Raw genomic sequence first — 15,069 nt, forward strand, 5'->3', positions numbered from 1 at the left:
TCTGCAGTGGCTGGAGGCTCTGGCATGCCCATTCTCTCTCTCCATTACATACATATATGTTTTAAGAAAAGACGTCCAGGATAAAGGTAAGGAAATATTCTAGATTCCAGCTACATTGCTGCCCAGGTTGGAACCCGTATCAGGGCTTAAGGAGTAAAATGATGAGACTAGATCACTCAATGGATGCAGTCATCCCAGAAGGGACACATCTAAAAGCAAGCAATTTCAATTTGAGGGAAAGGTGATTGTTAATGCAGAAAAGCTAAGGCTTATGTAAGAAAAGAAATATGGCCATACAATGTTTTATTGCTCAGATGTGGAAGATACTGAATAGCTATAATCATACCATCAGTGATTATTGCTTTAGCAATAATTGTTGCTTTGAGCCAGGGGAGTCCAGTGACTGTATTATTCCTTTCCTACTGCAGATGCTTCAACAATGTCTAAAATTGAGAACTGAATAAATAGCTAAATAAGTACACTATGTAAGATTGCTAAAGGCCAGAGGAGAGCTCTAAGGAATGGAGCTGCTGGCTTCTGGAAAGAGGGGTCACATATGGAACATGCCCCTGCTCCATTAGGAGCTTTGCAGCTTCTTCCTTTTAATATGTTGATGCACACACATACACAGAGCTTTCTGATTAAATTTTAAATTACGGTTTTAAACATGTGTTACTCCCAGGTAACAAAGTTATTAGCCATTTTAATCCCCAAATATTTCATGTACAGAATCTTGCTAATCAGAATACATACCACAAGGTATACTTATATAAAATGAATGAGAAAAAAAGCCCTGAGCACAGTACTAACTCAAAGTGAATGCTTACTACCTTTTATTTCAATCACATTGTGTTTGCTAGTTTTCTTTTGGTGGGAAATGCTTGAAAATGATTCTGCAAAAAAAAAAAAAAATTTAACACTTGAAATCATGTTTTAAAAGTCAAATATAAGTTACCTGTCTCAAATGGAGAATATTTTTACAAATATTTATTTGGATAGTATAAATTGCTAACACATTTTCTTCCATGTCCTTGAGTAGAATTTTCATGTTTCCCTTGCCAATGTTTTTAATTCCTATAGACTTACCCACACAAAGGTACAATTTATATAGACTTCAGATGACTCTGAAAAACATTTTGTCTATTTTCTCTATGCTCTAGATGAAGAACAGTAAATCCAAAGGCATCATGTGATCGTTCAAGACCATGTTACCATTTGTGATTATAAAACAAGACTAAAGCCATCTTCTGTGTTAGTGTCTTTACAAATGATTATGAAATTGTTCAAGCCTTGGGGTTGCTATTTGAGAAACTTCTGAATACTTTGGAAAACATGAATGTAGTAATTTAAATGCATGAACTATGTTCATGTGTCTGGCTCTTCTTTCAATACCTTGAATTTCTCAGTGATCTCGTCTGCAGATATCCCTTTATCTCTCTGTAAAAGCAAATATTCTTTCAATTTTTAAAATGTTTTATATTTTCAGCAAACAATCCTCTAGTGTACTCTTTCATATAAGTGAAAGAGGTTACATTAGTGCTCTGAAAATAGTTTTCCTAAAAGACATATTTTAATATAATTCCTCTCCTAATGTCTGCTTCATAAAATCCCCAAAAGCTTAATCAAAGGTGTTATCATTGCATTTGCCAATAAGTCAAGTTTTTTTTCCTTCTTTTCATTTTAATTGACCATATTTATACATGTATATGAAGTGTTTTCATCACAGTCTATTCCATTACCTTCTCCGGAGCCCTCTTCCCCATTCTGCTTCCATTGCACCCACCGTAATCCTTCTTCTACTTTGATATTTTGTGTGTGTGTGTGTGTGTGTGTGTGTGTGTGTGTGTGTGTGTGTGTCCCACTGAGTTTAATTAGGATTGCTTGCATGAGTGTGGGAGGGGGATTATTTACCAGCGCCTATGCAATTTACCTGTGACTCCACCACTGCTGACAAGGTCTCCAGCTCCTCCAGAACTCCCTGCCAGGACCAACTGCCAATAACTCCCCCGGGAGGGATGGGGCCCCATTCTCTCCTCCATCATGCGCGACACAATGTTGTTGATGGGCCCAATATTTCATTAGTCTGGTTTCATTTAAAATATACAGCAGAGAATTGTAGATGTAGTACTGTTGTGAAATCTTCATTCCTTATTGCTGGATCTTAATTACCATTCTAGCTTTATAAGTTTTACCTACATTTGCATGCATCTAGATACCATACACTGGCATCTGCAAGCCAGAGAGAACCTGGAGTTTTGAGTTTTCTGGGTTTGGGTCACTTCACTTAATGTAATTCGTTTAAAAGTTAATTAACTGATCAATTTACTGAGAGAGATTGGGCATACTAGGGCCTCTTGCCACTGCAAATGAAGATACATATGCCACTCTGTACATCTGGATTTATGTGGGTACTGAGTAATTGAACCCAGACTGGCAAACTTTGAAAGAAAGTACCTTTAACTGCTGAGCCATACCCCCAGCCCTATGCTTAATACAATTCTTTCCAGGTACATTCATTTTCCTTACAAGTTCATGTTTCATTTTTCTTTACTAAACAAAACTCCATTGTGTATATGAACCATATTTTCAATGTCCGTCCATCTGTCATCTGATTCATCTGAATGCAGGCTGATTCCTTTTTTAGCTATTGTAAATAGAATAGAAATAAATATAGTTATAAACTGTATCTGTAGTACAGTGTGTAGTAATTAGTATATATGCCCAGGAATGGTATAGATGGGTCACATGGAAGTCATACTTCTGATTTTTGAGGCACTTCCATACTAACATTGTGGCTTTACTAATTTGCACTCCCATTAGCAGTGAATACAAGTTCCTTTTCCCTCACATCCTTGCCAGTATTTGTTGGCAGGTTACTTGATAATAGCCAGTCTGACTGGGGTGAGGCTCAATGTGGTTTTAATTTGAATTTTGTGATGACTAAGGATGTTGAGTACTTTTTAAAATGCTTATTAGTCATTTATGTTTCTTCTTTTGTGAACTATCTGTTTATTTTGTTAGCCCATTTGGTAATTGACAGGTTGTTGGTGGGGGGTGGGCTTTGGGAGAGAGGGTGCTTAATTTTGCAGCTCTTTATAAATACTGGTTATTAGTCTCTTGTCTGAAATACATTTGGCAAATATGTTCTCCTGTTCTGTAAGTTGTCTGCTTGGTTGATGGTTGTCTTTGCTGTTCACAAACTTTATAATTCACCTAGTTCCATTGGTTTTCTGTTCTATTTGAGTCCTGTTTAGAAAGTTCTTGTGTATGCCTATATTTTAAAGCCTCTTCTCCATTTTTTCCTCTAGCATTTTCAGTGTCTTAAGTTTCAAATAAGTTTTTATCTACTTTGAAGTGATATTTATACAAAGTGAAAGATATGGCTCTAGTTTCATTCTTGTGCAGGCAGATATCTAGTTTTGTCAGTAGCATTTGTTGAAGAGCTATCTCTTTTTTCCACTGAATGTTTTGTGATGGGCCCAATATTGGTGCACATCTTGTGAAGGTAATGACAATCCCTGTGAGGTCATTAATACATATGGGGTTATGGAAGAAAAATAAGAGGAAGAGTAATGTGGAAATGCTAATTCTGCACTCTGAAAAAGTTGAGAAATTACTTGAGCAATGAAAAAGTTGAAAAAATTCAGGAGGGATTTTTTGTGGGGGAGGAAGACATTAAGGACATTAATGAATAGGACGAAGAAAGAATGCTCACTGTGAAGCTCACTTTTCATAGTGGAATACTGTGAACAAGTTGAACTAAAAAGTCTGTGTTTGTCAGCTTTCCATTGATTTCTGTGTACTCACAGTTTCAGAGTTGTCCGTCTGTGGGGGCTCCGTCCTCTTGCTGTGGGCCTGGGGCAGCCACACGGCATTGTCGCTGAAGGGCAGGGTGCTGGCAATCCCTTCACCTCATAGCAGCCAGGATGAAAAAAGAAAATAAAGGGGGCGGGGGGGGGTAAGGAGGGAGAGATAGGAAAAGAAAAGTAAGTGGAGGAAGCTGTACTTCAGATACCCTGTTCAAGGACATTCCTGCAGTGACCTAACTTCCTCACAAAGACTCTGCCTACTAGAGAGTCTGCTACTCTTCCCAATCACATCACAGGCCCTGTGGCCATATGGCTCTTTGAGAGAAACTCCAGATCCAGAGCATAGTGAATGCCACAGGAGAAAATAATGAGTGTTTTGGATTTATATTCTCTACAATTAATACAAAGAGTTTACGTGTTGGAATGGGGAGGACTTTGGTTTCGTGTGTTCTCTCGTAAGCTTTATCCTGTGTCTACAGCTGCAATCTTAGGGTGCTAACAATGATACCATACACAATAGGAAGCCTGGGACCCCTACGCCACAGTGTCTCATGACAAGGGTGGCGTTAGGTGATTGGAGCAGTTTACAGATATTTGAAGCTTGAATTCCAGTGTGTGGGCAGCAGCTAGTAATGGTCACACTTATAGAAAATTGATTGATCAATCAGATGATTAGAACAGAATGTTGGATCAGTGGAGTCTAGGGCCAGATTCATTGTTGAATCATAAAAGAAACTCCGCATACATAGTTCATTTTCATCTGTTCAGCTTATATTTTGGCCTTCTTCACATAATCAAAACACTTCCAGATTTATCTTCTTATAATGTACCTTCGAGTTTGCTAGAAGTCATAAATGATCCTTAAGAAATCTCGGTATATGTTTGTGCATATATGTGTGTGTCTGCATGTGTGTTTTATATATGTATAGATACACATATGGGAATGTGTACACACATGGAAGTGAGAAGTCTACATCTAGGGTCTTCCTTAATTACATTGCACCATATTTATTAAGACAGGATCTCTCACTGAATGTAGAAGTTACCAAATAAGTTAACCAGTGAGCCCCAAGAATCCCGTCTCCACTTACCAAGGCCATGGCTGGTATTTTTGTGGGAGATGGGAATCTGAACTCATGCCCTCACTCTCGGTGGGGGGGGGGGGGGCCAGTGCCTTACTGACTAAACTGTCTCTCCAGCTCCAGGAAGCTTCTTGCATTCAAGGAAGTGAAATCCTTTGCAGGGTTGAGTTTGCCCGTGAGCACAGCTGTATCTCTGCGCACGGGCTTTCCCAATAAAGGGTGCTGCGTTCCCCTGCAGGAGCTGCAGAGAGACATCGAGAAGCACAGCACCGGCGTGGCCTCGGTGCTCAACCTGTGCGAAGTCTTGCTGCATGACTGTGACGCCTGCGCCACCGACGCCGAGTGCGACTCCATCCAGCAGGCCACACGGAACCTGGACCGGCGGTGGAGGAACATCTGCGCCATGTCCATGGAGAGGAGGCTCAAGTGAGTTGGGATGTCCAGTTACAGGAAAGGCCACAGAGGGGATAAAAGTGACCTTGAGGAACCTTTGTTCATGCTTTCACTTTGCTGAGAACGCTTCAAGTTGGCCTTGGCTTCCCACACCTGCCTGTCTTTGGCATTTCGTTGGGAAAATATGTAGCTGTGAAGGTTATGTAAATGTAAAAAGCCAGTCTACGTCATATTTGAGAGTTTAAATATAGTATAGAAAAACTAAAAATTGTCCAACTTTATAGAACTTGCCGTTGTGAGAAAGTGACATTCTTTAATGAAATGTTTAATACTAATTTCATACCTCATTATATTAAGTGAGATAAGCTAGACTCAAAAGATAAGTATCATGTTTTCTCTCATGTGCAAAGTATAGATTTAAATTTTTATATGTGTGTAGAGCGTAAGGTAGAAAGAGGAATGTGAGCACAGAGGCGATGTAAAGGTGAGAGCAAGAAGGAAATATAAAAGGGCAAATGTGATATGAAAGCAGGAGGAGGGGCAATTTGGGGAGGAAAGGATCAAACAGAAGAGAAAGAGGGAATAGTGAGAGTGTGTGCAGCAAATACAACCAATTATGATGACAAATAGATATGTATACATAAAGATATATACAGATATATAGATATGTGATATATATGTGATACATATGTATGTATATATGAATAACACAATGAAACCTATTACTTTCTATGCTAAGGTTTGAAGCTTGGTTTTAAATAGGAAGAAATACCATTATCACTAAGCCCTTTGAAAATTAAGGTGGTTAAAAACTCATGACACATTATGACAAAACTATCATATTGACCTAAAACACAACATCACCATGCTCCCGGGCAAACCTTAAGAGTTCGGTACGTGCCTCCCAGTCACAGGTTGGCTGTCATTAGGCTGTGTTAGATGATGGTTCTAAATGAGTTGTCCAACTTCAGTTTCATCTCAAAAGAGGGTTGGCCCACATGCACCGTTGTCAGCCTGTTGCATTCCAGAACTTCCTTGCAAGCATCAAGGGCTGTGACTGGCATGCAATTGCAACTCGCTCTGACTAATTCCAAATACAGAGAGGCAGTACATTTGGAGTAAAACAAATAAGGCAGCTGTTTTAATTTAGCTCAGACTGGTTGTCTCTCTCTTTCTGCTCAACTTGCCTTAAGCTGCAGTTTCCGTTGGGCACTGGCATTGCTTATTTGGGCACTGGTGACCCGGTTGCAGTTACCAGATAGGGGTTTGGAGTACAAAAGTTTACAGGCATTTGCTCTTCCCTCTTCTGTCTCAGGATTGAAGAGACGTGGCGACTGTGGCAGAAGTTTCTGGATGACTATTCTCGATTCGAAGATTGGCTGCAGGTTTCAGAAAGGACGGCTGCTTTCCCCAGCTCTTCTGGGGTCCTCTATACAGTTGCCAAGGAAGAACTGAAGAAATTCGAGGTGACTTGTCATTTTGAATACTGAATGCTCACTTTGCTAGTAAAGTGGCAGCTGGTGGCTGGCGCTCCAGGAGATACGCGATGTGACCACAGGTTATTTGTTCAAATAGCTGGTAATGACTTTTTTTTTTTTTTAGCCACTTTTCATATTGCTCATGAATAGACAGTGGGGTGAAGAAGGAAATCTATATATTATCAAGAATTGCAAATAAACTAGTAATAAAGAAAAATTCTAGTCAGATATGGTAGCACACGCCTGTAATCCCAGCACTCAGCAGCCTGGGGCAAGAGGATCACTAGGTCAAGTCTAACCTGAGCTACTTGTTAGGGCCCTGTCTCAAAAAAAAACGAAGAAGAAGAAGGAGGAGGAGGAGGGGGAGGAGGAAGAGGAGGAGGAGAAGAAGAAGAGGAAGAAGAAGAAGAAGGAGGAGGAGGGGGAGGAGGAGGGGGGAGGAGGAGGAGGAGAAGAAGAAGAGGAAGAAGAAGAAGGAGGAGGAGGAGGAGGAGGGGAAGAAGAAGAAACAATGGAGGGAGGGAGGGAGGGAAAGAGGGGGGAAGGAAGGGGAGACTCCAAGTACAAAATAAGACTTATGATTCTCCCCCAAATATAGTGATATTATTTTATTTCAAAATTCCTCACAATCAACCATGTTTTCTAAGATTAGAATATGACATCTTTTTCACTCTATAAAAGTCTGTGTTCTAAATGTAGTTTCTTGATTATTTTTTTTTCACTCATTTGGAGACTGTATGTATAAATATATTATGAGGAAGAAGAGTAAGAGAGTGGCTGAGACCCAAGGTAGCATAGTGAGAAAGGAATATAAAATACATGGCCAAATATGAAAATGTCATAACAAGCTCATTTTCTTATGTGCTAACTCAAAAACTGGATAAAAGGTGAACAAATCCATGGATATTTTTGGATCTTTGACAAAATAGAGTTGGCCCCCAAATTGGATAAAACATCTTCATTAGTATCCATTTCCAAATATGCAGCAGGGAACACTAATGTTCCGGAGTCTCAAAGGCCTTTCAGTTGCACAGAGATAAAAATGGCAGCCAAGTAATTATATTCATAAAGAGAGGAGCCACTCTATAGTTGATCCCAGAGTCCAGTTGATCACTGTGAAAGGGGGAGGAGCTCTAAGGCCTCCATTACCTTGATTTTCACCGAGGTAATGACCTAACCTGAAGTGGACCATTTCAAATCTGAGTTCTCTTTTCCCTTCTGTTCCCAAACATACCCATCGCGTGCACTGTGTATTGACTGAGCAGTGCTGACAACTGCTAATCATTCCCTAATTCTGCCCATTGCTAATCCTGTCCGGCTTTCCACAAGATGCTTAGAATTAAGACCAAGATCTCACGCAGACCCAGCCAGATTCACACTTATCTCGAGACACCAGTTACCCAAGCATCACCTGAAACCTGCTCAGGGAAATGGGAAATTTGCTTTGTGTTCCTGTTGAGTTTCAAGTCTGAGTCATAGATGGAGAGCTCTGTGGATCTACCAAAGAGTATTGTGGGAAATAGATACAGCTTTATTATGGATAGATTTATGTGTGGCTGAATCACTCAAGAACAGGAAAAGAAAATTCCTTTGTAAAAGTTGTCCCTTAGAAACATTCTACTGAAAAAGCCACAGTAAGTAGTAGAATTCAGGTCATCATAGCACAGGCCAATAGCAGAGGAAGTGACAATGTCCTCTGTCTTACAAATGCTCAGCTCGATAAAGGTCAAAACCTTCTTATAATTGGCTTATACCACAAAGCGGGTTATACAAAATCCTTCCCGATGCTATTTTAGACTTGGATCTTATAGCAAAAGTTACTCACTTAGCCAGCTCCTCTGTAATGATTGATTTATCACTTATCATTAGCCGTGTCACTCATTTTCTTCTAGACAGAAATGTGCTGCCCCCCCCCTTTGTTGATAGAGCCCCTTTACCTGTCCCTGCTCAGACTGCACTGTGAAGTCCAAGAGACTCCTCGAAAGCCCCTCCGTGCTGATGTACCTCTTTTTTGGCCTCAGGCCTTCCAGCGACAGGTCCACGAGAGCCTGACGCAGCTGGAACTCATTAACAAGCAGTACCGCCGCCTGGCCCGGGAGAACCGCACCGATTCCGCCTGTAGCCTCAAGCAGATGGTTCATGAGGGCAACCAGAGATGGGACAGCCTGCAAAAGCGTGTCACCTCCATCTTGCGCAGACTCAAGGTTTCACTGATGACTGATCTGTAATTCAGAGGCTCAGAGGATAGGGCCAGGCCATTTAAAAACAGTACTTACGCATGATCTTGGGGATTGTGGAGATGGGGCATCAGGAGGGCTTGATTGGAGGAGTTGTTGGAGAAAGACTCCTCGCACTCATTGTATCAGGGAAAATAATGTTCCAGAATGTAGGACTGGGCTGCGCCTTCAGAGTACACTTATGGAGCATTTGGGGAGGCTTACTGCCCTTTTCTTGCATCCAGCATTTCATTAGTCAGCGTGAGGAGTTCGAGACCGCCCGGGACAGCATCCTTGTCTGGCTGACGGAGATGGATCTGCAACTCACCAACATTGAACACTTCTCTGAGTGTGACGTTCAAGCAAAAATAAAGCAACTCAAGGTACTTTTCAAATTATCAATGGGAAGGAAGAGAGAAAAGAAAAGAGTTTGTAGATCTTTTGTCACAGACACAGGGAAGAACCCTTGTTTTAAAATAATGAGTTCTTGGAGCTAGGGAGATAGCTTGGTGACTGAAACACACTTGCTGTGCAAGCCTGAGGAGCCAAGTTGGGATCTCCAGCAAGCAGCAAATGCTAGGTGGGTGTTGTACTTCCAGCCCCTAGAAGATGGAGATCGGGAATCTTTGGAGCAAACTAGCTAGACTATCTGAATTGATGAGCTGTGGGTTCAGCTGAAGGACCCTGCCTAAGTACATAAGGTGGAAAGTGATTAAGGGTGATACCAAACATCAAACTCTGACCTCACACATGTGAACATATATACACATGCACACGCACACACCACACATGCACATATACACACACAAAATTTCTTTATGATTATAAAAAATACTTAGAAAATACCAAAAATATGGGAATGTTTAAAAGAATACTACTTGGATTGCCATATCTTATTTTATTTTATATTCGTTCATTATTTATTTATTTTTTTGAGAGTGACAGAGACAGAAAGAGGCAGATAGAGAGAGAGAGAGAGAATGGGCACTCCAGGGCTTCCAGCCACCGCAAATGAACTCCAGATGCGTGCACCCCCTTGTGCATCTGGCTAACGTGGGACCTGGAGAATCGAGCCTCAAACCAGGGTCCTTAGGCTTCACAGGCAAGCGCTTAACTGCTAAGTCATCTCTCCAGCCCAACACAGATATTTTAAATAACATTTGGTTGCCAGGGTATTAGGGATGGTCTCCGTCTCCTTGTTCTCCTTCTTCTCCTTCTTCTCCTTCTTCTTCTCCTCCTCCTCCTTCTTCTCCTTCTCCTCCTCCTCCTCCTCCTCCTCCTCCTCCTCTTCTTCCTCCCCCTCCCCCTCCCCCTCCCCTTCCCCCTTCTCAGGATTTTTTTGCTCTCCTGGACATTAAAACCTCATATGATAATATTATGCCCACCAAAGCATCAAAAGAAATGTCTGAGAATTTGTAGTCGCTGTTTGGAAGCCTTCCCTCAGGGCATGACATATGATGTACATTGTGGGACATAAATCAACATGTTCATATCATGCTTCTGTTTTTACCAGGACTCAGCAGTAATCTCAATGTGATGATGGGTTAAAACATTTTTCTCTGTTATTCTCTACCCATACAATCTATGGTGGTAACAAATGTGTATCTTAACAATCGTTATCATGGCAAGAGGAGAAAACTCACATGGCATTTGCGCTCTCAGGCCTTCCAGCAGGAGATCTCTTTGAACCACAATAAGATCGAGCAGATCATTGCTCAGGGGGAGCAGCTGATAGAGAAGAGTGAGCCCTTGGACGCGGCCGTCATTGAGGAGGAGCTGGATGAGCTCCGGCGCTACTGTCAGGAGGTCTTCGGGCGCGTGGAAAGATACCACAAGAAGCTGATCCGCCTGCCTGTAAGGAACACTGGCTTTCTCTTTGTCATGAGTCCAGTGAAAATTGATTGTGGGAAACTAAACAGCTTAGTGGCACTGCTAAGAGCCCAGACTCTAGAAAGGGAACGCCTGAGTTCAATCTTAGCTTTGACACTACTAAGTGTATTTGCCTTGGGCAAGTTCCTTTACCTTTCTTGCCTCGGTTTCCCCAAGTGTAAAGCAAGTTTAATCATAATAATTGCCTTGGGAAAATGACTATTTTAATCATTAGATGAGTTAGCATACACTTATATAAAGACTGGAGCAGAGAATTTGGCATGTCTTCTGTGGAAGGTAAGGAAACGTGTAGTAGGAATAAGGAGATGAAATAAGAGACATAAGCAATTGCTCCGCTCATGGGGTTATTTTTTTAATATTTATTTATTTATTTGAGAGAGATCAAAAATGAGAAAGACAGACAGACAGATGGAGAGAGAGAATGGGTGTGCCAGGGCCTCTAGCTGCTGCAAATGAACTCCAGATGCATGCACCACCTTGGGCATCTGGCTTATATGGGTCCTGGGTAATCAAACCTGGGTCCTTAAGTCTCACAGGCAAGTACCTTAACTGCTAAGCCATCTCTTCAGCCCCCAAAATTTTATTTTGTTTTGCTTTTGTTTTTCAAGGTAGGGTCTCACTTTAGCCCAGGCTGACCTGGGATTCACAATGTGGTCTCAGGATGGCCTGAAACTCAATGGTCCCTTCTGCCTCTGCCTCCCAAGTGCTGGGAGACATGAGCCCCCATGTCTGGCTTCATGGGGCTACTTCTAGGTGAATTCCTATTCTTTATTTTTCAAAGTGACATCATGATTGCATCTTCACTATAGAAATAATGTTATCAGAATATTTGGAATCTTCTGTGACAAAATATGTTCTGGGGCAATAGAGATGGCTTAGTGATTAAGGTGCTTGCCTGCAAAGCCTAAGGACTCATGGTCAACTCTCTGGGTCCCACATCAGCCAGACACAAGTGCACAAGGTTGCACATGCACACAATGATGCACATGCACCTGGAGTTCAGTTTCAATGGCTGAAGACCCTGGTGTGTCAATTCTCTCTCTCTCTTTCTTTCTTTCTTTCTTTCTTTCTTTCTTTCTTTCTTTCTCTCTCTCTCTTACATTAAAAATGTCTAGTCTGGGCAGGGGATATGATGGAGAGTGGAGTTTCAAGGGGAAAAGTGGAGGTAGGGAAGGAATTACCATGGGATATTGTTTACAATTATGGAAGTTGTCAATAAAATATTTAAATGAAAATATAAATAAAATAAATTATATATAATATATATAATATAAATATATATTATATATAATATATTATATATATAAAATATGGATAAAATAAATTATATATAATATAAACATATTATATATATTATATATAATATACATATATAAATATATATATATTTATATTTCAGACAGACAAGCTGAGCTTCCATGAACAATTTCCTTTTGTGTCTGATATGCATCACTGTGTTGCTGCTATGATACAGGAACGCCACTAGGTCCTTCATATTAGCACATGATTTCCTATACAATGGTTCTTTGGCATAGATTTTAATACTATTTCCACCTCACCAGCAGTGAAGCTGAGGGTTATGGAGACTGACGTGTCAGCCACTTTGAAATCTGTCAGAGCTAGTTGTGGTGGCTCATGCTGGTAGGATATTGCCGAAAAGTGTCAGAAAGATCCCGCATATTTGCTGATAGGAGGTTTAAAGTTGCCCTCACGTGGTCAGCAGGTGCCCAGGTGAGCCCAGGTACAGAGACTTGCTGAAGGCCGCGCCGAGGGGTGAGGAGGCCGCCCCGGGCCCGCAGTAATGCGGTTGGTGTGACTTCCCTTCCAGCTTCCGGATGATGACCACGACCTCTCGGACCGAGAGCTGGAAGACTCCACGGCTCTCTCAGACGTGCACTGGCAGGATCCCTCTGTGGATGGTGTGTCCTCCCCCCAACCTTCCTCAAATCCCTCCCTCTCACTCCCCCAGCCCCTCCGAAGTGAGCGGTCAGGGCGAGACACCCCCGCCAGCGTGGACTCCATCCCCCTGGAGTGGGATCACGATTATGACCTCAGCCGTGACCTGGAGTCTGCAGTGTCCCAGACTCTGCCCTCTGAGGATGACGAAAGTCGGGAAGAGAAGGAGTTCTACCTCAGGGGGGCTGCTGGATTGTCAGGTAGGAGGGAGCCCTGGCTGTTCAGAATCTACACTGTGTGGGAACGATTCATCTTCCCTGATAGGTTTAATGCTAGAATAACCATGTACACATGATAGCCGAGGGAAAAAAATATCATGGCACACTGTCATGGAGCTGGGAATAAACTATAAGGGAAAAAAATTTGGAATTAGAGTAGAGGGGTGAATAGCATCTGTGAGGTAAATGTGGCAATGTTCAAAGAAAGGAAAGGGGAGCCTGCACCAATTCTGATTAGCCTTTGGTGATTTTGGTCATCTGAAGTGTATTAAGAGGGATAAGGCCACATGAGTAGTATAGAGTGTTCACAGTGGAGGCTGGAAACCCAGGCAAGGGCTGGGCCATGGTGTTGCTCTTCCCCATGGAAGGGTTTGGCTGTTAACCTGAAGACAGTAGGGAGCCACAGTCAGACATCTATGGGAGGAGGTGATGTGATCAGATCTCCTATGTACCTCTATAGGCACTATGGGAAAAGAGCAAATTGGGAAGAAGAGATTCCAGGTCAAAATGTTTTATAATCCAAGACAGAGATAGGATAATGGGAATAAATACCATTGGGTTTAGAGAGAACAGAAGTGACGAGAAGTTAGGAGAAATAAATGTTGTACCAAACTGATTAGATGGAGTGGCGGTGACTTTCTGGCTTGGGCGTCTAGACGAGTGATGCAGGTGGCCCTACGGTGTGAGGACCAGGGAAAGAAGAGATGTAACGGTGTGGCTAAGCAGAGGAGGCAGGACGGCATGATGGGGAAGATGCTCAGGTTTTGGAGATGTCTGTAGAATTTCAAGAGACAAGACTGCAAGAGTAGATATGTGGACCGGGAGATCCAGAGCAAAGAGTGATTCCTGTGTGACTAGCAAGCGTGCCAGAGAGGACAGAGGAAATCACACGGATGAAGCTTCTGCGGGCGGGGGGTTGGGGGAGAGGAGAGCGAGCTACCTAGAAGCACACATAGTGAAGGGGTGGACAGGGAAGGGGGCAGAGGAAGGGTCACACAGACAGAGAATGAAAGCAGAATAATGATCAGCACTGATCTCCAGCCTCTCGCACATTCTCTGAACCATTATCTGTAGTTCATTCCGCTCACCGTTGATGCTTCATGCCTGGAGTCCCAAGCACATAACACTGTCCTGGAAATAAAACAGTTTCTCCGGTTCTATTTTCTTGGCACCAGAGCACATACCTCAGGCCTGCGGCATCAGGTCCAGGCCACCTGTGCTGTGTAATCTGTAAATACCAGCCACATGTGACTGCTGAGCGCCAAAATATGGCTGTGCAAATTGAAGGAGAATGACAGTGGGAAATTTACAAAGAAAGAACACAAAATATTCACGCGACTTATGCTGGTTATATGCTGTGATCTGGGTGCACTGGTTTAGCAAAAATTAGCATTTAAAACAATTCTGCCTGTTGTGGCTATGAAGCCTTTAAAATGACATCTGCGGCTCACACGCAGCTGCAGTCTGGATATTGTGGTGCAAACCTGTGATCTCAACACTTGGGAGGTTGAAACAAGAAGATCAGGGGTTCAGGATTTTCTTGGCTTCATATTGAGTTTGAGACCAGCCTGGGCTACCTGAGTCCTGGTCTCAAGATAAAAAAAATCAGAGAGCCAGAGCCTCAGAGGCCCCCAACACCTCAGCACTGAAGCAAACCAAAAATGAACCCAACATGGCTCAGGGAAATTTTGCGGAAGAGGGGGCGGAAAGAATGTCAGAGTCACATGTTGGGTCATGATTTGCAGAGACATTTATCATACCAATAACTGGGGGCTAACTCCACAATGCACGACCCATTTTCATTAACAAGGAGGGTCTAATGGGAGGGGGTAGATCACAGATGAGCCTAAATAATGATACCAAACTGCCTGTATTTACTGAAAAGAAAACTAATAAATTAAATTTAAAAAAAAAAAAACCAAAGCAAATGTATAAAAAAAGAAATCTCCATTCTTCCAGTTAGTAACTTGAAGTTTACAAAAGTAACTTCGTTTTGCTGGAAGCCAGTTTTTGCATTTATAAAATGG

At 42.2% G+C, this 15,069-nt stretch overlaps 1 protein-coding gene across 6 annotated transcripts in view; it reads left to right on the top strand.

The window, feature by feature from the left end:
• Syne1 (spectrin repeat containing nuclear envelope protein 1) overlaps positions 1-15,069 on the top strand; it is a 290,715-nt gene that overhangs the window by 249,579 nt on the left and 26,067 nt on the right. For 5 of the 6 annotated variants that reach the window (XM_045158726.1, XM_045158729.1, XM_045158728.1 and 2 more), the window contains exons 91-96: positions 5,130-5,317; positions 6,600-6,750; positions 8,784-8,966; positions 9,224-9,361; positions 10,641-10,832; positions 12,697-13,024. In XM_045158726.1, coding sequence (XP_045014661.1) covers positions 5,130-5,317; positions 6,600-6,750; positions 8,784-8,966; positions 9,224-9,361; positions 10,641-10,832; positions 12,697-13,024 — 1,180 coding nt within the window. The remainder of the gene's footprint in view (positions 1-5,129; positions 5,318-6,599; positions 6,751-8,783; positions 8,967-9,223; positions 9,362-10,640; positions 10,833-12,696; positions 13,025-15,069) is intronic. The other variant, XM_045158730.1, reaches the window with a different exon arrangement.

Source organism: Jaculus jaculus, chromosome 9, assembly GCF_020740685.1.
Source record: "Jaculus jaculus isolate mJacJac1 chromosome 9, mJacJac1.mat.Y.cur, whole genome shotgun sequence".
NCBI lineage: Eukaryota > Metazoa > Chordata > Mammalia > Rodentia > Dipodidae > Jaculus > Jaculus jaculus.